The sequence below is a fragment of the Ambystoma mexicanum genome, chromosome 8 (assembly GCF_040938575.1).
Source record: "Ambystoma mexicanum isolate Mex_15411 chromosome 8, UKY_AmexF1_1, whole genome shotgun sequence".
NCBI classification, from domain to species: domain Eukaryota; kingdom Metazoa; phylum Chordata; class Amphibia; order Caudata; family Ambystomatidae; genus Ambystoma; species Ambystoma mexicanum.
This window is the reverse complement of record NC_090929.1, coordinates 698,904,459-698,931,551: the sequence shown is the minus strand read 5'-3', so window position 1 is coordinate 698,931,551 and position 27,093 is coordinate 698,904,459. Positions and strand designations below refer to the sequence as shown.

The 27,093-nt window shown below is 45.0% G+C and overlaps 1 protein-coding gene across 2 annotated transcripts in view; it reads right to left on the bottom strand.

The window, feature by feature from the left end:
• The window catches only part of LRRC20 (leucine rich repeat containing 20), a 2,045,340-nt gene that overhangs the window by 379,010 nt on the left and 1,639,237 nt on the right, over positions 1 to 27,093 (bottom strand). Inside the window, exon 5 of one of the 2 annotated variants that reach the window (XM_069610506.1) lies at positions 15,019 to 15,089. The exons of the other annotated variant lie outside the window; for it this stretch is intronic. Within the exon in view, the coding sequence (XP_069466607.1) occupies positions 15,019 to 15,089 (71 nt within the window). The remainder of the gene's footprint in view (positions 1 to 15,018; positions 15,090 to 27,093) is intronic. 2 annotated transcript variants of the gene reach the window in all.

The window sequence follows — 27,093 nt, the reverse complement described above, 5'->3', positions numbered from 1 at the left end:
ATGGGTGTGACATGCTGCGGTGGTTGTGGCCAGGGCCTACAGTCTTGGAAGTAAGGCCTTCGGCCGACAGCCATGCATACAAGACTCTAGGCCCTGGCCACAACCACTGTAGCATGTCCCACCCATGGCAGCCTACTAATGAATACAATACCCATAGGAAAAGTAATGCAATTACGGCATGTTGTCAATTTCAATGATCGCTAACACCACCCATGTCCTTACAACAGTTACAAGTTGTCTTTGCACTGCATGGACTGGAATACTACCGTTATTGGACCCCTTATTTTCTGTGCGTACAAAGTGGCCATAGAAAATACATCATGAAGACCGACCGCCAGAACAAATGCATTGATCACCCATGTCTTACTGTCTGAACCTTTCCCAACGCTCTATGACACAGCAAAGAGTTTTATAAATATAGCATGTTTGTGCTGGTTGTCGCTCCGCTATCGGCGGATCCAAGATGTCGGGGACATCCAAGCAATCTGACGCAGAACACGGCTCGCTGCAGCCAATTGGCAGAGACGTTGCGTGTCCGCGGTCATGATGCCAACCCCTTAGCCAATCGGTTTCTTGTCCGCAGAGCGAACACAGAAGTGTGACCGCATAGCGGACATATATATCACTATTTTTTTAAGACCTACTTTTTGGTCATTTTAAAGAAAAGTACCACACATATTGTCACGCTTTCGGGGCCAAGCCCCTGCCGCAAATTTGGTGAAAATTCGTCCAGCGGTTTGGCCTGTAGCCATGCGCAAAGTTTTTCCCCCATTCAGTCTATGGGAAAAAAAGAAGTTTTGGCACCCCTTTATAACTTTCCCCCCCCTGGACGAATCCTCACCAAACTTTGCAAAGAAATTCAGAGTAGCCCATATACTTTTTTTGCAAAGCTTAGTGAGGATTCGTCCAGGGGGAGCGAAGTTATAAGCCGCCCAAAAAGGGCTCTTCCTATGGAAACAGCAATTTAACCATAAATACATATATATATATCCGTGTAATCAAACACATATTTATACGCATACGCACAATATGAGTGTGCAAGTACTCAGGTATAGTTGCATGTTTAATTATATTGGACTCTGTGATGAAACTTGCATATACTATGTTTATGCTGAAAGGCAAATGCTTCGATTTCCCTGCATCTTTTCAATCCCTCCAAGATTGGTGCAGACGGGCAGACGGAGTCTCTGCCTGGCCTGCTAGCTCAGTATCGCTCGACCACACCCATAAACCCCAAAAACTTCTGTTGTATGTCTGCTTCTTCCTTCACTTCCGGAAGATGGACAAGAACACATATTGCTGCAGGTTTTGTTTTACAGCAGCCCAATCTGCGAGTTCGCTTTATAGTTGGAAGCACACATATGAATGCCATAAGCTCCTAACCTGATCATGAGCACTCCAGGCCTCGAGTGGTCCAGTAGCAGTAGGTGATTTTTTTAATTGGAAGGTAAAAATTGTTTACCACGATAATTTAGGCACATCTCAGCATAGTGCCGAGCCCACACCAACCAAGTGCTAAAATTATGCATTTTACAGCTCACTTTCACAATAGTGAAAGAAGTCACACAGTTCGGCAATCGGTTTTGTAAAACATCCAATAGAGATGCAAGTCATGAACAGTATGTCCAGACTTGCAGCAGGAATGTAGGCCAATATAGCCACATAAGAACACTCATGTTGTCATTACCTCTGACGTCTAGTAAAAAATGCCCTGCCACAGCAGGAAAACATATCTAGACTGGCAGCACAGATGTAGGCCAGTCTAGCACAGTAATAATACTTACATACTAGCTTTTCCCTTGATACCAGTGAAAAATGCCATGCCACAGTTAGAAAATAACCAAACTGATGTGGCGGGCTGCACAAATGTAACCTACCCTCCCCCCAATAAAAGAGGCTACTCCCCCGCACACATGCAAGCAAACAAGTACAAGCCTTCATTCAGGATTCACATGCATTCACTTGTGCACCCATACATCCTTCATACACCTATCCAACGTACACTCTCTCATTTACATACCCATCCAGACAAGATACACCTTTTTTATTCACCGAAATAACATACTCATTCATTCACATGCAGTCACTCAGCAGTACAAACATACACTTTAAAAATCCTAACCTGTGCATGAACAGGAAACAAGAAGCAGGAAAGAGCTTCCTGGCTCCTCCACATATACAGAGATGCTAGAGCACTCCCAGCTCAACTCCCCAGGCCTTCTTACTATGCATATTCAGGCCTGCAGTACCCCTGCCTGCATCAACAATGGCCCATGCAAGGCATGGGAAGCAAAGCACCTCCAGCCTTGCGTGGCCCATTGAACATGTGGGCTGGAGTAGTGGAACTTTGCACGGCAGGAGTAGTATTCCCTTAGCTGTTTGAGGGAACACTCAGTGATTTCAATGGGCTTGCTTGCTTCATCCATAATGGATAGTGTGTGTGTGTCCTATTGCCCATGATAGAGAAGCTGCCACCACAGTGGGCCGAGTGTGAGTCAATCCCAGAAGCAGGTTATGTGGCTAGACTCTGGGTCATGGCTGGCTCTACCTCTATGCAACACTACCTTGATCAGTCTCTCTGGCAAATGGTGTGTATGGACATGCTCAATAGCAGACAGTGATGCATAAGCCTGACCCAGCAAGTTGAAACATTTATCTCAATGTTGAGGCTGGTGACGCTTTGGCAGCAGATCTATGCATTTACTCATGCTGAAGTTGTTACAAATTAACATCTCAGAGAGTCCAGCTCTTAGCTGCAGCAGAGTTGCTGTCGTAAAAAGAAAGTCAAATTCAAACGTTTCATTAAAGTTAATCATAATGAACATTAAAACATGTGCTGTGAAGCAAGACACAGACAACAGACTTAACATTAAAAATAAAATATGTTATTAAATCAAATGTCAGGATGGTAGAAGGCCTAACTTGCCCTATACTAAGGTGGGCTTTCCCTACCTGAATGAAACTAAGGAAAGTCTGGAGTCCAAGAGTTCAACTTAAAAGTCTGTCTATGTCCAACATCTATACTTGCCCTCACAACTAAAGCTAACCAGTGTGCATGGATGTCAAAACCAGAAAAAATGTTTTTCAACTCAAAGTTCTGAGCTTCTTCCAGCTCGCAAGTTTCTCTCAGCTCTCCTTCCCCAAGTATATGAAAGTTCCATGATATAGTCTCAAGATTACCTTTCTACAGTTCACGGTAATACAGTTCAATATTGTTCAAAACCAATCCTCTGGGTTCCCTTCCCCAGGTTCCAAGCAATACAGGTCACAGAAAACACAAGGTTTTAAGGCTTTGTTCTCAAGACCACACAATGTAGCTCCTCAAGTCTCAATGTTTCCTTCCCCAAGACTTTTACTTCATCATCACAATGTCTTTGAGTTTTCAACATTTAGGGATAATTTTTCTAGGCACAGTACTCAGACCAAACGGTCCACCCATCACAGGCCACACAACCAGGATCCTCGACTTTTGGCCCCTTGGCCTTGATGTGTCACTTCACAATCCTCATCAGCCTCTTGGCTCTGCCATCACTTGTCAAACATCTTTTCCAGTCTTTGGGCCTTGTGACTCTGCATTCATTCATTCATAAAAGTTCAGTTGAGGGTGGTTTACTCACACCCACCTTCTTATGACTCTTTGTCACACTTGTGCCCCTTTTATATTATTGGTTTTCACCTGGGCCTTTGGGTTACTCACTTTATTTGCTTGGTAGTATTCCATTGAAAACCTAGAATGTTTGCCTACAAGGTTGCATTCAATTCAGTGTTTAAAAAGCATGCATGTCGCTTATTTGTAAAATTTCCTTCAGTACAACATTCAATATGCAATTATTTTACCATATTTTCTAATGTTCCATTTTGATTCAGTACTCCATTAGCATTGTTTCGCATACTTTCTAAAGTTCCATTTAGTTCGGTATTCAATAGACTTTGTTTTCACTCAATTGTAAATTTCCATTCATTTGGCAAGGGTAGGGGTCCAAGAGCAATGGCGCTTCCCATGCGCTTCCCAGGCCACATGAGAAGAGGATCAAGGGGGTCTTAGGAGTGAGAATACCCTCAGGTTTCTCACATTGCCCATACGTTAGACCATGACATTTGGATTTCATTTCAGGAATTGACTAACTTCCCGAAGGGCCAATCCAAGCCTTACTGTAGCCTGTCATGCAATTGCCTGGTAAATCAGATCTCTCACCATGAATGCAGTGTCTCTTCCTATGAGTGGTTTGTAGCTAGAAAAGGCACACAATATAAGAGTACCTTCTGTTTAAGACTGGTCTCCAGTGCAAAGCGCCTTATAAAAGATTAATGATGAATACATATGAGGCCATGGCAGACTTTGCAGGAAAGACTGCATGAGAGGTTAGTCACTGGGAGAGATCGAAGTGAAGTAGCGAGTTCCACTACTTTTTCACTGTTAACAGTTCAACTACTTTTTCTCACAATTTTCACAGATCATAAATGTGAATCACGCAGTGAAACCATCTCTCTTCATTTTACATGATAGTCTCTTTAAATCTAATCACTTCACTTGGGCTCCTGTAGAGCTTGCAACCCTCTTATCAATGTGTATGACATTTTTAAGTGATGCTTTAGAGAAGCTGTGGTCATTTGTAGAGGGCATAGCAAAAACAGTGTGTTTTGTGTAAAGGGACACATTATGGGAGTTATGTTCTTTAGGAGTGAATCCCATATTCAGCACATTAATCTTAACGTCCGAAACAAAGTACTTTTTTGGATCAAAGCATTCTTTTGGTCTAAATGTTACCCCTTCCCATGTTTTTATTACTTGAAGGCGCATACCTTTACTCAGAAAGGGATTTAACACTCAGACAAGGGACAAATGTCCACGGGGCCCCTACTCTGCCTCTCTCACCACAAACTCAAACAGCCCTCGCAGCACAGGGCCTCCCACTGAGATCTTATCCCTTTAACAGACTCAGCAAGCGCACCATTTACTACGTGAGGTGATTAGTGATGTTAACAGGTTACAATAAATGGAAAGTTTGTCACTGAAGTTCATCAATGTTGCACTTAGCGATAGCCATCAACAACTCCAACACTAAGCTCAGACTACCCAGGGCCCGCTATCAAACTTTCCTACGGGGACATTTGCCTTAAATCTGCCACTGCCTTTATTGCCCTCATAAACACACCTACTTCTGGATAACATTTAGGTCCTATTCCGTGTCTCCTATTGCATCACCTAGAGTATCTGCAGAGGAAAAGAAGCCGATTTCGCAAAATTATGGCTCTACATTGCATTAAAAAAAACTGGATTGTGCGACTTTTCCTTAAGTGTTTATTTTTGGAAAGCAGGGTTCACCACAGCACTAATGTGCTTTACACTTGGGAGCTCATTTTGCTCCAAGACATATTTTTACGGTGTGGACCTGCTACGTTTGCACTGAGGCACAGCGAGGTCCCCACCACCACATTTTCATCATTTACACTGCAGGATGCAAATGGAAATGGAAAATGATGGCGTGAAAGCATGTACACCGCCTTTAGCCCATTACATTTGCACTCAGCAGTGCAAAGCAAGTAAATGCTGCATGGCATGCTAGCAAGATTGACTTTTCTTTGTTTGCGCTGCTTGCCAAGCGGCGCTCACAATTACAATTAAACCCTCCCCGATATGCTCGTCTGCCGCTTGTGCCGAAGCAATTTGGAACACGTTGTCAGAAATGCATTCACCTTTCCACCTCTCTCTTCTCTTCGCATGAGGCCATGCTGCTGGGATTCCCATGTGTGCTATGCCACTTCTCCGAGCCGCCAAAGCCACTGCTACTAAACGGTGGCCCATTTTCTGAACTGAATATTTTTGCATATGTATTGTAAAAAATTCTACAGATCCCTCACTGAAATCCTGTCTAAAGTTTCCTCCTGGGTGTCCAGGGAAAGGCAGACGCTTCCTGATCCCAGCCCGGGGAGGGGGGGGTACTGTGGGAGGATCACCTGGGTGGAGACAAGGCCCGGGGTGGTGAGGAGATTCTGTGGGATAAGGCACAGTATTTTGCCTCCGATAGGAAGACTCCTCCAAATGTACCTAAAGAGGTAGTGGTTTATTGTTGTTGTAATGTCCCTGATTCTCATATTAAAACTAGAAATTTGGACACAAGTCTTATAAAAACTCAACAATCCTTACCAAAGAAAATATCTTTCTGGGTATCCCAAATTAAACACCCTCCTTACTCCCATGGGTATAGTGTAAAGTGATCTAGAAATGTTGTCTTTAATAAATGACCTTCTTAAACAAATAATTCTAACATTCCTAAAGAGTTCAGGGAAATTAAATCTACCCATAAGAAGAACTCAAATGTTAAAGTAATTTTACTGAAGGGGACTACATGTCCCAGAATCCCAGAAGTACTGGGATGAGGAAGAGGCATACAGATGTAGTAGTCAAGTAATTAAGCCTAGTAGCCATTGCAGTAGTCAGGCAATTGAGCTAATAGACCACACCTGAAAATTAGCACTGAACCTGGAAGTCATAAAAGTCCCTCTCAGATCCAGGCAGAGGAAAGGAGGTGAAGGAGCTGGAATGAGAGCTGGAGGGCAGGCTGTAGCGGTAGAAGCAGAGAGAAAGCATGGGGCTGGCAAACCATGAAGCGGTGGGAGAGCAAGAGGGACGCCGGAACATGAAAACAGCAGATTTCACCTGCAAGTTCTGAGAGATCCTGTTCTCCCCAACTCTGAAGTGCAGAGGCTGCGCAGTGGAAGTTTTCCCCATGTGAGCCTGAATGCCCTGATTGCAGAGCTGTGAACGTGTAGGAGACTTAGACAAGAAGCAAGCGGCAAGCTGAGAGTCTCAGGGGCAAAGGAACTCCCAAATCAAGTGGCTGTACCGGAGACACCCATGCAGGAAAGGGTGTAGGTCCTCAGCAAGCCAGAAGCAGTAGAAGTTGTAGTGGAAGTCAGGAAAGCAGTTCAACCCGCAAAGCAAGTGTTTAAGAGGGCGGTGAGTGAAGCACAGTGTTCAAACACATTGAACAAGCCTTGCCAGTAACTCTATCCAGCACCTTACTGACTAGCATATAGCTTTTAATGAGTGTAAAAATTGTTTGTTGCTTCCAAAGTCTTGTTAACAATGGAAATGTAGCACACACTTATACCGTGAAAGACCTAATGCTCGCGTGAGAAGCTAAAGCTACTGAAATCCATTGTTCCCTTGTTTAAAGTCTGTTGCTGTCTAACCGAGTGTTCGGTTGTCTCCAATTAAGGAGAGGGAACACTGTCTAAACCATTACCGAATACCTAACTTTGACAATAGACGAGTTACAACTTATAAAGTTTGAGAACTCCATAAAAAAGAGGTCATGTGTGCCTAGTTATAGTTACCAAAGGAAGTCAGAAGTTTATTCTTTACCTTTACACAGGAATACAATTTTCTATTAATCTTTAAACCTTGAATTCTACTTTAAAGAGAGGTTGTGTGTGCCTAATTGTGTTTTCAACTGAAAGACTGAATCTTATACTGTATCTAGAAGTGACATAACTTTCATTTCTACCAAGTAAAGTTCATAAACTGTTGAAGAGAAGAATAAGCATTACCCAATCCAAGAGGCATTCAATGTAAATAGTCAAACCAGTCTTTCTAAGTGTTAAAGAGCCATCCAGCTACACTAGGAAGTTATTAACAAACATGTGGCGTAAGAGACAAGTGTGCAAGTATTACCTGAAGCTCAGAGAGTGGCACCAAAGTTTCTGGGTAATTACTTGGCCTGATAATCGGCAGAAAGGTGTGAATAAAACTGGGGAAGGGGAATTGACTGCTTGTAAAGACTGTAGAAGCCAGAGAGAAGTGAGTCTTAGGGGCAGAACTAGGTTGTTATTGTGGTAAACAGACTGCCCTTTTTCAGAAAGCTGTTCAAAGGAAGAGTCCCTTGCCTACCTGTAGAGGTTGAAGTGTCTTGTCAAAGCCTGCCTAACAATTCAAAGTACTGAGCTGTGGTAGTAGTATTGAAACTGTGGTGGTATATTAAGTTGTCAGAGCATGTGACCTTGATGTGGTCTAAACAAGTAAAGTACTGTGGGACAAAGGTGACTGTTTTCATAGCAACACCAGTAGAAGTATGGTTGTTGATGTTGAAGCAGCAGCACTATGAAACCATGCTGACAAATATACCAATGTAGATAATGTAACTAACAGTCCAAAGTGTCGATTAAGAGCTGTGTGTTGTTGACAGTGGGGATATTATACCTTCTTTTGGAACTGTGGTAATCTGTCTGGAAGAGGAGACAAATATTCTTGACCAGGATTACCATTGGTGCCATTTCTTTTCTGAAGGTTGGAAGTGGATCTTTCATCCATTAACAAAGAATTGTTACCAGTGGAACTTTGTATGATGAACTGTTATTTTGGACTTGAACTATCAGAAGCTGGTTCAACACCCTTCTTTTATGTTGCTGAACATTTTGAGTTGACTTTGAATCCTTGGGAAAGGACCTTACCCAGCACAGGAGAAGGTCCTTCAGACAGAGTGTTAATATTGTTTATTATACTGTGTTTACGTATATTTTCTTCATGCGTTTCCTGTTTAGTGTAAGTACTAGTTATCCCATGCTAGAGAAAGTTCCCTTAGCATGTCCACAAGGCAGGAAATTCCTCAGTAGAGTAGACAAGCAAGGCTTTGATTTCATATATTTTCTTTAATGAAATGGCATATTTTGATAAATCCACAAGCAGTTGTCTGCCTTGCATTACTGACCCCTCACAGTATGCAGCAGTCAAGAGAATAAATTCAACTTCTGGGAAGTGGGAGATTCATCCACTAGGACGATAAAATATTGATCTGCCAACTATCACTTCCTGCCACATGCTGGCGCAATGCTCGGAGACTGCTATGAGCTGCCCTGTGCATGGTCTCCATTCTGCTTGACACCATATACACTACTTCACTAGATCATCTACTTTATCCTCTAGTTTAGGAAGCAAAGCTTTCTCCCTCAAGCTCGCTCTCAATTATTGCAGCACAGTGATCCATGATGTGTGCGTGTATCACCATTTGGGGATATTGCAGTGGATCCCTTCATTTGTGCGTGACAGGTCTTGTCAGACTCGCCACATGTTTGTAATGGCAGTATTCCTGCATGATGGAAGTAGTGGGTTAAGATCTGCTGCTCTTATGACTGTTTGACCAAACATGTATAAACAAATGTGAGGGCATACCCACACTATGGCCAGTGCTACTCTTTCGATTTTAAGTCACTTTTTTCAGTGGTCGTGAGGGCACACCTGGCATAAGCAAAAGTTCACTGCCACTCTTTGCCGTCACTTTGCAAGAGCACTGCTCCCAGTCCCCTGAGACTTGCATCAATCACAAGCATATACAAGTTATATGGGTCAAAGCATGCTTTTTGGAGCCTGCAGTTAGTGTTTCCTTAGTAGCTTGAAATCCGGTATCTTCAGTAAGACCCTAAAGGAATATGTGGTCTTTCTTGGTCAATGCTCAGAGGTTCAGTAAGCATAGCTAGTCCCAGATTGAAACATGATTGAACTTAAAGAAAAAGTCTCTTTAAATCCTTCTTCTAAGATATGGTTCTTGTTCTAAAAAACAAACAGGTACTCATCAGGATGTCTTAGAAAGATAATTGTCCTCTGTCAAAATCTATTCTAAGATATGTACTAGAATGCAAGTTCTAACTCTAGGGTGGGGTATCTCACCCTTAGGAAAATGTGTGGTAGCTGGCTTTCTGATCCCACCAAAGAGTTCTCAAAGACCCTCTATAATGTTGACTTGGATGGAATGGTAAGATTGATTTTTGAAAATATGCATGCCCCTGCTAGGACATCATCAATTGCCAGAGTTATGTGTCTTTTTCTATGCGTGGCCTTGTTTGGGGGTTGTCATGTCGATGCATATTCTTACCACAAACCGGTTTGTTTTTGCTTTGGTGTAATGACCAAAGGTGACACCCTAGGTGTCGGTACAGAGACCGACTCAATAATATTCTCTTTTTCAAGTTTCAGCAGTTCATGTTACACCAGGGGCCTCAGGTGAAAATGCACATGCCTTTGGGGTAGTGCTATCGGCTGTATGCTTTGAGCGATATGTAAATTAGGTTGCCTCCTTTAAAGAGGCAGCTACAAACTCAGTTAAAATTATAGAACTCTCCTACATCATGAACATCTCCATGTTCACTTTGACTTTGAGGGGCACTGTATAGTCAATGAGACTATCAATAATGTGGGTGCATTGTGTCACACCTTATCTTGTCGATCTTGACCTTGTGGCGCTGACCTGCATTTATTGCCAACATTGTTGAGCTTTCAGCACTAATTGCAAGACAGACCTGTTGCTAGAAATTCTTTATGGTGAGGGTTTTCTCCCCACAAGAGAAAAAGGTCTTGAGTAGATCTTGTTAGGCTTGTATTCTATCCCCTGGTCTTGTTTAGAGACTTTTAATCAGTAGTCTGCTTTTGATCACCTTCAATTTGAAAGGTGCGTATCGCTTCCGCCATATGTCCTGCATGAGAGTCAGATACTCCATGCAACATCGCAAGCTCTAGAATACACATTATGGCGATTCCAGGTTCTCCAAGCATTAACTTGCAGAGTCTGTCAGAACAGCAAACATAAATGATTTGGGCCTAATCTTCATCCTCCCTTAGATTGCACGTGAGTGCAGGTGGAAAGTTGGTATAGAAAAGCGCCCATCGATTCTTTTGGTTTCTGGGTAGCTTGCTGTAAATTGAACATCTTATAGTCTACATCAGCACGAGGGCTGGGATACTGAAATATGCTGTGAGGGATTTATGTACAGCATTTTATGAATCATTGGCCAGTAGTTGGGGAAACGGTCCTTTCCAGGTATTTATCCTGAAATCGCAAAGGCAAGGGTTAATCTCGATGTCCTTTACCTACCAGCTATAATTGATATAGTGCACTCTGTGCAACACTCATGGTTTATTAGACAATAGTCTTAACAAATTATATCAATCATATTGACCATGCTTAAATTCAATATTCTCTGGGCTCACTCGTAGCAACCCCATTTGAGAGCTTATGGCCCTCTTTGGGTAAAAGAGTGAAATAAATTGTACAGTGCATTTATTAGCGGAACTTGAATCCTTAACGTATGTATTATTATGAATACATCCATGAAATTGCCTAAAAACGCACACAGGCGGTCATTGGAAAAAGGAAAGCAGCACTTAAACCCTTTTTACAAGTGCAATTTAGAGATTAGTAAAATGCACCAGATTCCAAAAAAGAAAATGGAAGTGAGATTTAAATTTCCAAGAACTTTTGTGAATGCACCATGAGGCTGATTTAAATGGTTCACACAACACAAGAGTATTTTGAACTTCTATTCCCTACTGTGAATTTTGGTGAATCTGGTGGGGTCATCACTGTTTTCCCGGCAGGGACTTCCTCTCATGTGCAAAGGAGACGGCAAGCGCTAAATGGTCCTGACCCTGTGGGCGGCGATATGAAGGAGCATTACAAGGGAGGAGCCAACTACCAAAGGAAGGCAGTGACTCCATCGAGTGAGAAACAGTATTCCCCCCCCCTTTCCATTGAGTAAGACCCTATAATACCCAAGTTCTTAATGGCTTGTTGTCACCCAACAGTTCCCCCTTATAGCAAAAGTCAGAAAACATTTCCTCTTCATCACTCTAGACAAACCCCCATCTAGGACTCAAACATTCACACCTAACATGTTCTGGCTTTGATGTGACGTTATGCGAGACATTTGTCCCACACCCAGTGGCGGCTGGTGAGTTTAAAAGCTGGTGGGGCGTACATTTTCCAGGGCGAATTTAGTAGCGAGCGCTACTCCAAGAGGGTGCGGGGGGTTTGGAAAAATGGCCTACACAATGTGCAATGTACTGTCCAAAAAACCCACCGAAATATGAAAAAAGCATTCGGTTTTACATATTAATGGTGGTACACTATTCTTACGTGTGCAAGTTTGGTGGTGGATTTTACAGCAGCTTGTATTGAGAATAGCTGGTACTATGGTGTATGCATAAAGAAATTCATTATATAGTCAGTAATGATGGAAACATATGTTTGTCATGCTGGTACTGGCATTCAACTTGTTTACGGTCAGACCCTAATAGGTTTTTTAATGTGTATGATGAGATAAGAACTGTCATTGGCGCACTTTTCTTGCGAAAGCCCACACAAAGTTCCAGTTAGCTAGCCAAATATGTTCCTTCTTTAAAAACCAGTTACAATGGGTGATAGAAAAAACAGTGTTCAACTGTCTTTTTTACTTTCATGCGTGCTTATTGGATGCACCAAAAAGTATTTCGTTCTTTGTGAACCAGGTGACCTTACCACACACTGGGCCTGATTTACAAAGCCTTTTTAAATAGGGTTTTCCCATTCAAAAACGCATCTGTACATCAGGCCAACTACGTTTTGTTGTGTGTCTTCACGTCTCGAAATTACTTTTACAAAATTCAAATACGGCCTGAAAATGCTTTTGCATTCTTGGACTTGCAGTTAATTCCGGTCATGAATTAAAAGTCAAATGGAAATAAAGCTCAATTTTACTTAACATATATATTTATTTTTAGGCCCCTCATATTTTGAATGTGGGGATTAGACGCGGGCATTCTGCGAGGAGGTGCTTTATAGTTTCATTATTAAACCTTACCTGACAGATTCTACAAAATCGTACTTCTGGGGTAGCTCCAATTTTTCCCACAGGTTTCCCATACAGGGAGTTGGTTCCAGCTATGACATGAGAGACGATATTTGGTCAAGGCAATTCTTCCTCTGCCACTTAACTGATGCATGTGAGCTTGGGCAAATCACGTGTGAGCTTCGCGCCTTGAAACACTTGTGTATAGGCGGATTACAAATGCGATATCATATATCATTATCTCATTGTGAGTCAGCTGACAAAATTAGAAGTTCCTAGAGGTGATAGCGTTTACACCCTAGGTTGTTTAAAAAAACAAAAGCCGAACTCATGATATTGGACCATACAGGACATAAACATTCACATATTGCACAACACAATGTTTTCTCTTTGATTAATCAGGGCAACCTTTTGTAATTAAACTTGCCATAGTGTGATGTGCCATATGAACTCGTGTAACAAGTGCTTCACACACTGAGCTAACTTCTGAACCATAACAGGGCTCATGTATCAACAGGCATTTAAACTTTTTTTTCCTTCATGTGATCGATATATCTGTATACAGAGTGAGATCTAAAATGGGCGTGTGTGTATACATTGTTATCCTACGGAATGTAAGTTATATGTCCCTGCCCACCCCTTGGCCCTAAAGCTCATGTGTGTAGGGCACATGTGTGTCAGCTGCCCACCTGTCCGGATCTCCCTACACATGCCCCCCCGCCCAAGTTCTGCACACATGGACAACAGGTCGCCTTGTCAGACCTCCTCACCCCCCCTCGCCCATCACTGCATTTCAACCGCAAAACCATTTTTGCAATGAACGTAATTTCATAAATGCTCGTAGCCTTCACCCACGACCCTCTATGACCCAGGACCTGCTTCCTTTAACACTTTGCTGCGCAGCTGCAGTGCAGAGCCGTCCTCTCTCAACACGTACAGCCGCACCTGCGCCACAACATATGAAGACATTTTGACAAACCACGTTTCCGCGAAAAAGCCAATGTTTGGATGATTCAGATAGTGCCCGAATATGTTCGCCCAGGCTTGTATCCATGACTAACTTAGCTGAATATTGTATAACAGTACAGTTTCTATAGAAAGAGCAATATGACTGCCTGCACATGCATCACGAATACAAAAAATACAGTCTCTGCTTTTTAGCATGTTATTAGCTTAGAGAAGGAATACATGCCTAGGAGGCGAGTGGTCCACAACGAGCTGCCCCTTGAAATGTCGAAGGTTTACCACTTCAGTGCAAATGTTAGCCCTGGTCTGATGGGCATGCATAACATTCCAAAGGAAGTTGTAGTAGTGGATGTCAGTGATATTTCCTTATCAATAGGCAATGGTGGTCTTAAAGAAATAACATACCTCTTCACACCGCCAAGCCATCAAAAGATATTTCTCGAGTTTATGAATGCGCACGTGAAGTAAAATTACACGAACTGTATGTAGTTAGTGTGTAGCGTTGGAGAGCACATCATTTTGCAGTGATTTTAGCCAGGCCCATATTACCCATACTTCTAATTGCATGCATTTTTTTTAAAACGGTTGCTGTGTCGTTTTGGCAAATGGTTTTTTCACACAAGCCAACCGCTAAATTACATCGTGCATCTGTTGTGAATACTTTACTAGCAAGGAGCCACCTTCAAACTAGTTACATACGATGCGAAATTAAAAGAGGTAATTTCTTTCATATCTCTGGTGCTTCCCTTTGGGCCCCACCCAACCCCAGAGTTGGACCTGCGCGCGGAAGTGCCCACGCGTGCGGGATACTGGGCTCCACCACGAGTGTGAGGTTCAGCAATCAGCGCCCATACGAGGCCCAGATGCAACCCCCACACCCGCCTCCTCTTCTCGTCACCTACCTTTGCCAGCAGCCGCTTCCACAGCCACAGCCCGCGACCACTCCCGCATCTGCTAATTGTGCCGTTTTATATTTTCAGCATTTTTTGACAAAAAAATGCCAAAAATATAACACGGCACAAGTCACCAGGGAGAGGCCCTCTCCCTGCCAGGGCTCTCCCTGGTGACTTGTGCCGTTTCCCGTTTTATATTTTCGGCATTTTTTGTCGAAAAATGCCGAAAATATAAAACGGCACAATTAGCAGATGCGGGAGTGGTCGCGGGCCGCGGCTGAGTATGGGCAGCAGCAGCGCACGCCTGCCTGCCCTGGGCCTTGCCCGGCATGGCCCAACTACCACCAAGGCTCCACGGTCAACCCAAGGTGACGGCCGTCAGCTCGGCACTGGCAGCAACACTGTAGGCCCTGGCCTACACGTCGTTCAGTGTTGACTGGGCATAGCCTGCCGTGGTGGACCACATATTTTGGGCCTGGGGAGGGAGCGTAAGTAAGTGTAACACTCCCGAGTCCCCGGGCCCAAACAGAAGAAACAAACATGGGGATGGGGTACTTACCGGGTCCGCGGCGCCGCTGGGCTGGCCTGGTGCAGCAGCACTCGTGTGTTGTTGTCGTCGTCGGGCTCGGGCTGAAAGAAAGAGAAACAGACGTGTGAAGGCGGCGCAGGCGCACGCACACACCCTGTGCCGCCAGTCATATATACAGTAATGTCATTGGCTGTTTGCCAGCCAATGACATTACTGTATCCATGGCAGGGGAAGGATTGGGAATCCAAAGTGTGCTGTTTGCGCACATTTTATACTGGCGGGGCCACCCCTGAAGCGCCCCGCCAGGCTTCTAATTAAAGGGGCTACGTAGAGTGCGTTGAGCTACAAGCTCCACGCACTCTACTATAGAAACAAATATACTAAATTGGGACGCACCCCGCTGTGAAAGCCGGGCCAGCCTATAGTATACACTATTGTTTCCTTGCCACAGCGCCCCCGCGTTGTTGGCAAAGGAAATGCAGCACTAGAAGCTAAAAGAAATTTAATCAGAGAAGTTCTCTGATTGAATCTCTTTTAGCTTCTCTCTTTTTTTTCTGGGGGGGCGGCGCCCGGCCGCCCTATGATAGCAGCCGCCACTGCCCACACCATCTAAGAAATTTAGTAACATCTATAGATGAGGAAGAGGAGGAAGAAGTTTATGCAAACCAAGTGAAGCCCGAAACCTAACACAGAGGCTAGTTTTGTTGGACCTAAAGTGTGCAGGACATTTAAAAATGTCATCTGCACTAAAGGAAACAGCAGTATGGGAGAGAACCATGCAGGAGAAAGCAGTGCGAGAGAATGCCTTACATCAGTTATGACATTATACAGGCAGAACTTAAGTCGCACTTGTAATTGTGAAAAGATTTGTGAATCGAGTTCTTAACATTATTAGTGCAACTGTTGATTTTCTTTTGTGTCAGAGTTTACAGACCCTGGTCTCTCTGGTCGTCATGGCGACTGAGCCTGCGTCTGTCTGTTGCCATTGTTCCTCCCATTATGGTGCCACGAAAATGCCAAATGTGAATGCTTGGTGTGCACCATGTTTTCCTCCCAAGATGGCACTCTGTAGTGCCGAGAGAGAACCCTCGAATCCCTCTAGCCGTTTCACGTCTGTTTCGTCCGTCCTTGCTGTTTCCGCTTCTCTGAAATAATAACACAGGGACTTCGGTGTGGAAACTTGCATCTCAACGGTTGGTACATGTTCCTACTACCTTGCTCAACGCTATTGTGATTCCTTGTGTTCCCTCTTTCCTGGTTACCCTGGTCCTTCTGGCCTTCCTTTCCTGGCTCATCCCTAAATTCTCTCAACTCCAGGATACTTTGTGCTACCTTATTGCTGCCATCCTGTACTTCCGGACTTCTGCAGGTTTTTTCCTTCCTTGTGGAAGGTTTTTTCTCCTGTATTGTGGTACTCCACTCCAGACACCACCCTGCCTAGGTGTTCCCTTGCTTGGTCAAGGTGCCGTCAGGAGAATCTCAACCCTCTCTCCACCACATTCGAATGCGTCAGAAAATACATTAGGGAGCCTCTCCAGCCAAGTTATTGCGCCAGAAGATGCAGGTTAGTGTAAAGCCTGACATTTTGTGAATCAGACCCATATTCACTACCCCTTAGTGTCTGTACTTAATCCTTGGACAGCCCGCAATAAAGGGTATTGGTTGGAGAGACACCAACATACTGTATACAGGTGGGAGGCTAAAGTCATGCTATCTATATAGATAATGGACAGTGTGCCATGGCAAAAAAAGACCACTGATGTTTCTGGTTGGAATGGTGAACAATTTATAAGAAAAAGCAAACAGAACAAAAACAAACCAACGACAGTACAAGACTTCAGTGCAAGTGAGAACCCCCCTCCCTCTGCGCACAATTCTCTTATACCCAAAGCTACAAGTGCATTTCAATGGAAGGGATGATCCAGACAGGGCAAAGACTAATGAAACAATGTTGCAAGCAGGGAACAAAGCCCCACAATATACGTTTTTGATACCAGCTGCGTGCTTACATGTTGGACAGTGTTTTCAGAGAGGACAGCAAAGTGTGATACACTTAGTGAAATTGAATTTACTCCTCAAAGATTCAGACATACTCTGAGGCTGGCGAGAACGCTTACAGTATGATGACTTCAGTCTGCTAATGCCGCTTTCCGAAGCAAGCGGGAGCCTAAAACATGCTTACATATGCCAAAAGAGAAGCGAGAGATGTGAAGGCAAGCACAGCTACACTCTAGGCGAGGAGCCTTCATCACAAAGACATGAGCAGTAAAGCCTAAAGCCTCACCTCGCACAAGCAAGAAACAGTTGTTTAAAACATGGCAGTTTGCTGTATCTGCTTAATATTTTAATGTAGCACTGTGCAAGGCGAGAACATACAATTTTCATTTCCAAAATTTCCCTCACAAATGGTTAGAGGAAGGTGCTAATAAAGGTGGCCGTAACACCATTTCTTGTGATGTAATTATACATGAAATCATCCACATGTCCAACCTCATGCAGGTTTTAGACTACATTCATGAGAGGGCTAAAATGCATTTTTTATTTTATAATTTTTTTGAGTTTGCATAGAAAATGTTACAACAATCAACCGCTTGCCCCCAATTTACCCCCTCCCTGTCCAAACCCCCACCCATCGCTAGAGGTACAGACCTGCAGCGTTGTCACAGCTAAGGATCTTACCACCAATGTTCACATTATGTCCCATATCCTCAATTTGCGTGGACACTATTGCACTTTAAAATCACTCTGGAGGTACAACAGTATTTGTCCCATTTCTTGCTTGAAAGCATCCCCGATCTCCTTGCAGGTTATAAGTTACCCACTCAAGGGCTAAAAGGTTCCACATTTTTTGCAACCATTCAAATTCTGTCAGGGCTTGTCTCTGCTTCCACTTCTGCGTTATTACTAGCCAGGTCGCTATGAAAAGGATCATATTTGCCCTCATTTGTTTTTTAGTGTATATCCTGTTGTCTGATTCCCACAAGCCGTGTAACAATACCCTCGTCGCCATCTCTTTGCTTGAGGCGAATATCTCCCACATTTGGGCTTTCAGTTCTTCCGAAAATGACTTGAGAACCGGGCACTCCCACCATGCATGAGCCCATCTCCACTGTCTTATCCTCCCCTCCAACACTCGGGCAGTACTCTGGTGTACAAAATATGCATTCTTTCTGGTGTGTAGTGCCTCTGCACCATTATTTTATACCACATTTCTCTGAGCAGGACGGATCGCGTCAGCTTCGGTATGTTGCTCCACAGATGTTCCCATTGCTCTCTTGAAATCTCACTGCCCAGTGAAGCCTTCTACCATTTTCATATATGGAAACTGCACTGGAGTTGGGCATTCAATGAAGAGCTTGTAGAGACAAGGATCCTCGACCGAGATTGTTTTGCCACAAATTTCTTGAATGGGGTCAATTGTCTGCATGCTGAGGCTTTAATGTTTGGGTCTGACAACCAATGCCGCAACTGATAGTAGCAACGCCTTTCCCCTTCGTCCACCACTACTTGTTGTTTACAGTTCTCAAAAGGCATGATTTCCTGCCCATACATCATATCCCTTATTTTTAGACATCCTACTTTCCGCCACTTCTTAAAGGCCCCATGCTCCTAACCTAGAGAAAATTGTGGGTTCTGAAGTAGGGGTGTAAAAATGGGGCTGGAATAGTAGGTTGGGCCCCTATTGTTAGTAGTGAGTCCCATAGGTCACTATGACACTATGTCTACCACGCAGCTAATATGCACTTTGGGTGGACTGTGTGCATTTTTTAGCCACAGTATCCCTGATGGCGGTGTTCCCGCCACCGCTTTGTCTAATTTAAGCCATATTTATTGTGCGTCACCGAGAACCATTCCCGGATCACGTGGAAATGTGCTGCCTCATAATATTTACAGAAGTGCGGGAGCCCTAGCTCTGCCTGATTTCTTGGCACCATTGGAGTATTAATTACGATACAGGGAGGTTTATTCTGCCAGATCTATGCCAAGATCATTTTGATCAGGGATCTAAACAATCATTGGGAAGTGGAATGGGAAGGGCATGGAACTAATATAGAATTGTCAGTAGTACTACCATTTTTATCCTGGTTATCCTCCCTAGCCACGAAATGGAGAGGAGGCACCATCTCAATAATTCGGCTTTAATTTTCTGCCGTAGCTGTGGATAGTTTTCTCCGTATAATTGCACAAATGTCTTGGTTATGGTGACTCCCTAGAAGGAAATCTGCCACTGCGCCATCTTAAGTTGGGTTTGCGACCGTATACGTTCCATCTGATCAGGATGAGCTGGTAGGTTTAGTATTTCGGATTTTTGCATAATCATTTTTTATCCCGCCACCTCCCCGAATATCTCCAGTTCCCTTTTGAGTGCAATAAGCGATCTTTCCGGGTCCGCTAATGCCAGTAGCATGTCATCAGCGAAGGCCATGATTTTATACTCCTTGCCACCTATATTTATCCCTTTGATTGTTTCTGTGCTACAGAGCTTGGCTAATAAAGGTTCTGACTATAGGACATACAGCAGTGACGATAGCAGACACCCTTGTTTTGTACCAAGTCGAATAGAAATTCGCCTAGAGAGGTTACTATTAATTGAGAGTCATATGGTGGGGGAATAGTAATTCGCTTGGATCGGTTGGAGGAATTCTGATCTGAAGCCCATGTGTTCCAGAGTGCAAAAGCGAAAAGAACATTTGTCTCAGTTCAATGGTTTTTCAGCATCCAGCAAGACCAATATTACAGGTTTCTTCGTTATTGAGGTCTTTTCGATCAGATGGCAGACCCTTCTTAAGTTGTCACGCGTCTGGTTCTTGAGGATGAATACGGATTGATCTGGCACACTTAGCTTCTGTAGTAGAGTAGTCAGTCACTTAGCTAAGATTTTAGTGTAGATCTTCACATCCAGGTTTATTATTGTTTTGGGTCTATATGACCCACTTAGTGTTAGGTCCTTGTTTGGCTTCAGAAAGACCACTTGTTTTGCCGTTTCCATCATTGGTGTTATCTTCCTTATATACCAGAATGAATTATATAATTTTGTGAGCTGCGGGACTAGATTAATCTTCAATCTTTTATAAAAACGAGACGGATAGATATCTGGGCCAGGGGCCTTGTTAAAAGGAAGAGTCTTGATAGCCTCTGCTACCTCCATTTCTTGGATCTCCCTTTCCAAATTCTCCCTTTCTATACTTTGTTATTGTTATTTTGCATTTATATAGCGCCTTATATACCATTGGTATGGTCTGAAGGCGCTGGTAGGTTGAACGCCCTTGGGAACCGAAGTTCGAGTCAGTAGAGAGAGAGCAGAGAGAGTCCAATGGTGCGTGTGCGCACCAGGTATGTGTGCAGCTGGTGCGGAGTTCGTGTGGTAGCTGCTTCTTAGCGGTAGGTGTGGTGGTGGAGAGATCAGGAGTATGTGTTCGCTCTGACGGGATTTATCCCGAACGAGAGTGGTTGCGTTAGGCCTGAGGAGAAACGCCCAGCTGGGGGTGTGGAGCCAGCAGTGTTTACTTACAGTGATTGGGGGAGAGCGGGAGATGTTGGTATGAGAACAGTTATACCGAATGGTGTCATAGTATCCCTGTGTTCTATTTGAGTGGTGGTGTAAAGAAGAGAGTAAGCGTGGGGAGTGGTATTATATATGCTCGTTCAAATGTTCCATGCATTGACATACTTACTCTCAAGGGCGCCTTGTGTGAACTGGTCTATCTCTCATTCTCCAGTGTGCCGCTGCGCGTGCTCTCATGGATTCCACATGCGTGCGCTATGCATTCTTGTCCTCCCCGCGCGTGCACTCCAGTCTACCACGCGCATGTACTCCCGTCTGCCTACGCACTCATCCGCACTGTATACTCGTCCGATCTGTTTACTCCTCAGTTCTGTACGCTCCTCCGCTCTGTACCTTCATCCGGTCTACACACTCATCTGGTATACATATTCATCCTATCCACACACTCATCCGCCCAACATATTCGTCCGCTCTATGTGTTGTTCATCCGTTCAACATGCTCATCCGTTCAATGTACTCATCCGCTCTACATACCCATCTGTTCCAAACACTCGCTTGTTCCATGCGGAAGTCCGCTCCACACACTTATCTGCTCCATACGCTCGTCCGCTCCATACACTCATCTGCTTCACACATCCATCTGTATCACATACACTCATCCGTTCCATACCCTCATCCGCTCGCTACAATCAGGCGTTCCCCCCACACTCAGCCGCTCCCCCCACGCGTCCGCTCCCCCCACTCGTCCGCACTCCACACTCAAAACGCACTCCACACTCACTCGCCCGCACTCCACACTCGCTCGCCCGCACGCACTCCACACTCGCACGCACTCCACACTCGTATGCACTGCGTACTCGTATGCACTGCGTACTCGTCTGCTCTCCACACTCATCCGCTCTCCACGCTCATCCTTTCTACATGTTCGTTCACTCTTACACGTTCGTCTGGTCAGGACGTTCATATGGTTGATACGTTCGTGCGTTCAGTGTAGTCATCAGTTCTACGCCCTTCTGTGTTGTAATTTCTTCTCTGTGTTTACGTATTCATCAACTCTGCACGTACTCAACAACTCTACACGCTGGTCTGCTCTACACACACCAACCACTCTACACACTTATTGGCTTTAGTAAGTTCATCTATTCCATCCGATCTCCATACTCATTTGGTCTTTCAAGTCGTTTGTTCTTCCATCCATGCGCTCTTACACTTAGTGCATTCATTTGTTCTATCCACTTCATCCATTCAAACTATTTCATCTTCCTACTACGTCCCTCCTCATTTATTGTGTCCATTTCATCAGTTTAGATCTCCTATTTTCACACTGATTTATTCCTATTATCCACTTCATTGTTTTGATCTACATTACTCGTTTAGATCTGTTTGTCTTTCTTAGTTTACATTCGAGTTTATTAGCTGTCAATTTCTCGCTTCAGGTAGTTTGTTGGGTCGGTGGTTATTGTGATGATGCTAGTTTGGAAACCGGTTGGTTTTAGGGGAAGAGCCAGGTTTTCAGAAGTTTGCGGAAGGACGTTAAATCCTCAGTAAGGCGGATGTGGGGTGGGAGGGAGTTCCATAGGGCTGGGGCTAAGGCTGTGAATGAAGATCCGCCTAACCTGACTGAGTTTGTCTTAGGAATTACTAGGAGGCCGGCTGAGCTTGATCTTAGGGTGCGAGTAGGATGATAAGGTATTAGTTTGTCTTGAAGATATTGAGGTCCAGTTTTACGCAGTGCTCGATGGGAGAGGCATAGGGTTTTGAAGGCCGCCCTACGGGCTACTGGAAGCCAGTGCAGTGTCTTAAGGGCTGGGGATACGTGGTCTTTTGGACCGAGCGCAAGTAGCATTTTGGCCGCTGCGTTTTGTGCCCTTTGGAGTTTATTTAGTTGGTAGTCATGTATTCGGAGGTATAGGGGGTTTGAGTAGTCCAGTCTTGATATAACGATTGATTGGACCGCGGAGAGTCTGTTGGGAAATGAGAGATATGGAAAGATGTGCCTAAGGTCTTTGAGGTGGTAGTGGCAGGACTTTGAGACATTGTTGACTTGGCGCGAGAGTGTTAGTTCAGAGTCCAGGGTGCAACCAAGATTTTTCACTGTGTTGGAGGGTGTCGGTGAGTTGCCCATGGCGGGTGGCCAGGGTAGTGGGTGCGGGAGAAGATCGGAGTTGCCACAAACCATGATTTCTGTTTTGGAGGGGTTTAACAAGAGGTGGCTTTGGGTCATCTAGCGTTCTATGTTGAGGAGGCAGGAGCTAGGTCAGGTCGGGAGTTAGGTTTCGCGTTCAAGAATTTTAGAATTAGTTGAATGTCGTCGGCGTAGTTGTAACACAGGATGTTGTGTGAGCAGATTATTGGTGGGAGGGTGATCAGGTAGAGATTGAACAGGAGGGCGGATAGACATGCTCCTTGTGGGACTCCTGTGTCGACTGGTCGGGCTTGGGAGGTAAAGTTGGAGAGTGTTGTTATTTGGTGCCTGTCTTTGAGGAATGAAGCTATCCATTTAAGGGCGGTTCCACATATTCCGAGGGAGTGGAGGGGGTCAAGGAGGACTGAGTGATTGATCGTGTCAAAGGCGGCCGATAGGTCAAGAAGGATTAGTGCGGCGCATCCCGTGGAGTCAGCTGTCATTTTAAGGTCATCCCAGATCGAGGTTAGGGTGGTTTCAGTGCCGTGAAGAGTTCTGAACCCTGATTGGGCGGGCTCTAGGAGATTGTTGGCTTCAACAAAGGCATTTAGTTGGGAGTAGGCGGTTCGGTCAATGAGTTTGGCAAGGAACCTGGTGTTTGAGATGGGGCGGTAGTTTTTGGGCTCGAGAGGGTCGAGCGAAGGTTTTTTAATTAGAGGTTTGACGTGCACCATTTTGAATGCGTCTGAAAAGATGCCGGAAGAAAGGGAGGTATTTATGATAGATCTTGCATGTTCTCCTGCGCAGGTGGAAGCAAACATTTCTTTAAGGATTGTGGCTGGGCAAGGGTCCAATGGTGATCCAGATGGTTTGCGGGCAGATAGAAGTTTGAGAAATTGTTCCGGTGATATTGGGCTAAAGGATTCAAATGTCGGTTGCGTAGAGGTCGCCGCTGATTGGCTGGCCGGTACGGGTGGTGGATTGCCTGGTGGCTGTAAGAGAGCCAGTTTGGTGGTTAGAGTTTTTGTCCTTTCGATAGCTGTGGAGTGAAAGTGGAGGGAGAGTGAGTCACACAGCGATTGTGACGGGGTCGGGTGGTTGTGTTACAGGCCGGATTGGTGAATTCGGTGATAATTTTGTGAAGTTCTTTGCTTGGGTTTTTGCAGTTTAGGATTCGGGAGTTGTAGTGGGCTTTTTTTGCTTTCCGGATTTCGGCCTTGTACCGATACAGGTGATGGGCCAAGGTGGTCCTGCTCTCGTGGGTTTTCTCTTTCTGCCATTTGCGTTCTAGGTACTTGTATTTTCGTTTAGTGGTCTTCAACTCGGGAGTAAACCATCTGGGGAAAAGGCCACGGCAGGTTGATGGTTTGCACGAGGGGGTGAGTCGCATCAGAGATGCGTTGAGCCATGAATCAAAGGCCTCAGGGGTTAGTTGGTTGTTGGGACGGCAGGTTGGTGGAGGAGACTGGAGGAGTGACTCGGCTAGGTCTGGGGTGATTATTAGTTTCTTCCAGCATTTGTGTATATTCGGAGGACTAGATACGAGTACGGGAAGGGGGTCGGGTGAGTGGATGGTGAACGAGAGAATGAAATGATCGGACCAGATGATCGGGGTGGGCGGCTTTAGATGAATCAAGGTGTTGGAGCTAAAGATGGCATCAAGAGTGTGTCCTTTATAGTGAGTCGGGCCATTTATGTGGGGTTGGAGATTAATTGCATCTAAACCATCAACTAGTGAGTGTGTCATTGGGTTGGTGGGGATGTCGAGCCATATGTTGAAGTCTCCAAGAAGGGTGAGGTTGGGATGGTTTAGTTGGAGGGTGGCAATAGAATCGCAAAGGTTGTTTGCGAAGTGTCTATCGTAGCCAGGGGGCCTGTATATTATTAGGAAGCTGTGTGACAGCGACGGGGAGAGGGATAGTTTAATGAGGAGAGATTCGCAGGATGGAATGGAGGGTTGGTTGTCCATGATTGAGGCGCGGAAAAGGGATTTGACGACGAATGCTACGCCCCCTCCCCTGGACGGACGGTTCAGTGGGATGAGGGAGTAGTCAGGGGGAAAGGCTTCATTAGCGATTGGACCGAAATCGTCAGAGAACCAGGTTTCAGTGATGAAAACTAGGTCTGGTTTGACAGAGGCGAGGAGGTCAAAGATGCAATGTCTGTTTTTTGCTACAGATCGGGCGTTAAATAGGATACAGTTTACATCGGCAGCCAAGGATGGTCTCGGTGCTGGAGCGGGATGGGGTGGTGGCGGAGAGAGTGGAGGGAGGGGGGTAGGATGGGTGATGTTAGATGGGAATAGTGGGCGAGCCGAGAGATTGGCAGGCTTCGGGTGGGGTTGGGTGGCTGAGTGTGATAGGATGATCGGGTTTGGGTTGGGGGATTTGAAGGAGGGGTGTTGGCGGTTAGGGGTTTCAGTTGTAGTTGATGAGAAATCGAGGGAGAGGGGTTTCAGGCAGGGAGAAGCCACGGGGGAAGGAGGGGATTGCGGGATAGGAGGTGATGGGTCGAGAGAGGGGAGGCGAGGAGTGCTGAGAGATTGAGAGGGACCAGGAATGTTTCCTCTTTAGTTTCTTTGCTGCAATTGGTGTGTGAGAGAGAGTAGGGGGGTCGGAGGGGGAGAGGGAGGCAGCTTCGGTTCTTGCTAGGGCTAGGCGTGCAGTTTTTAGGGAAAGTCTGGTAAACTGGTAAGTTTAGGCAGTGGGATCGTATTTAGGTACTCTCCTTGCTTATCCGCAGCCGGGCTGTCAGAAGAGAATAGCATGGAGTAACATTCCTCAGTGTCTAGTTCCCTCTCTCAAGTTTTCATTTTTAAGACAGTTTAGGTTGTTGTTTTATGTCTAAGTTGTCTTGTTACCATACGGTCTGCCTATTTGCCCCATGTAGTATCTTTGTTTCGTATACACATTCTTTGCTTTCAGATCCGCCAGAGTGCCAGGGGACCACTGCAGTGGTGATAGTGTGCGGCATAAATGATCTTTAACATTAACATATAATAGAAATGTCTCTGCTTGTCTTGTGTGAAACAGATCTAACTGGCATTAAGTGTGTTTAAGTGCCCTTCGCAGCACGCCAGTCGGGCGTGATGCCAGATTCTGTAAGATCTCTGTCAATTGGCTTTCCAATTCCTTTTCCATCTGTCCTCTTTGTTTATCCCTTGTGGCTTTCATCACTATTAACTATCCCCGCATTACTGCCTCAAACGGGTCCGCACAGACTCCTGCTTCATCACCAGAAGGGAATTCTTTGCAAAATAGATGTCAATCCGGTCCCTAATCGATTCTGTGAGAACCTGGTCCTTTTCCTGTATCTTGTCGGCTCACCACAGGCTTTCAATAAGTAAAGAGAAAATTAATGCACAGAACTTAGTAATGATTAAACAGCTCTATTATTCTTTTGCGCAGCAACTACCTGTTGCCAGCCTGAAGCTCTGTGCATGCGCTACATTTCCGTCCTCCGATAGCCGTTAGGAGCCTGGCTGCTTTAACTGTGTCCTTGCCAGACACAGCATCTTCCCTTTCCAACAACAATTAGCAATACTGTTTACTCACAGTTCTGCAATCATATCTCCTCGATCAGACATACTGGGCGCGTGATGCATCTCGCGAGTCTTGTTGACACTTCTGGCCTCACCTCAGCTCCTCGTTCCCCCACGTCATCTTCGAGCCGGGGTACCTTGCTTTCTTCCTCCTCACTGTGTTGCTTGCCGTCTCTGAACAGCTTAAAGTGAGAATCGTTTCCTGTGATGACCTTATGTGTAGATCTGGCAGTGATCATCAGACCTTTGACATGGGTGATTATCAGATGTGCAGAGTCAAACTCGCTGTCCGTTTTCTTGCTTTTCCTTTGGTGCACTGGACTTAGCCGGCGCACTGAAAGCTTGACTTGGAGGCATGATGCTTGTACTGCAACCTTGTTTGGGTCCTTCTACCTGCCGAACATGAATTCTGAAGGACACCATCCTGTCATCCCATGCGGTGGGTTCCTATAGTCCATCAACATGTTGTGGACAGCCCGATTAATTGACATGGAACGTAATTCATTTTGTTACAGCACCTTCTTTAGGCTCCCCATGAATCTCTCAATGATGCCGTTTGCTTGAGGCATGCCGGCATAATCTTTCTGTGTTGTATGCCCATGTGTTCCATGAATTGAGCAAATTCAATACTGCTGAACGGTGGTCCATTGAAAATATGTTGTTTAGCTCTTGTATAACTGAACCAGCCGATGTGGCTGGACAAGAGGGAATCGTGAAAACTCGTCCATGATGACCATGCAGTATTTGTTCTCGCCAAATGGTCTGAAGTAATCAATGGCAAGATGCGTCCAAAGCCATTCTGGCAGCTCGGACATTTGAAGTGGCTACGGAGCATTTGCTCTTGAGGTGCGTTGTTAAATATGGCATGTGCTGACAACACATTACACCATTTCATCAAGACCTTAGAACCACATGGTGTCCCTAATTTGCCAT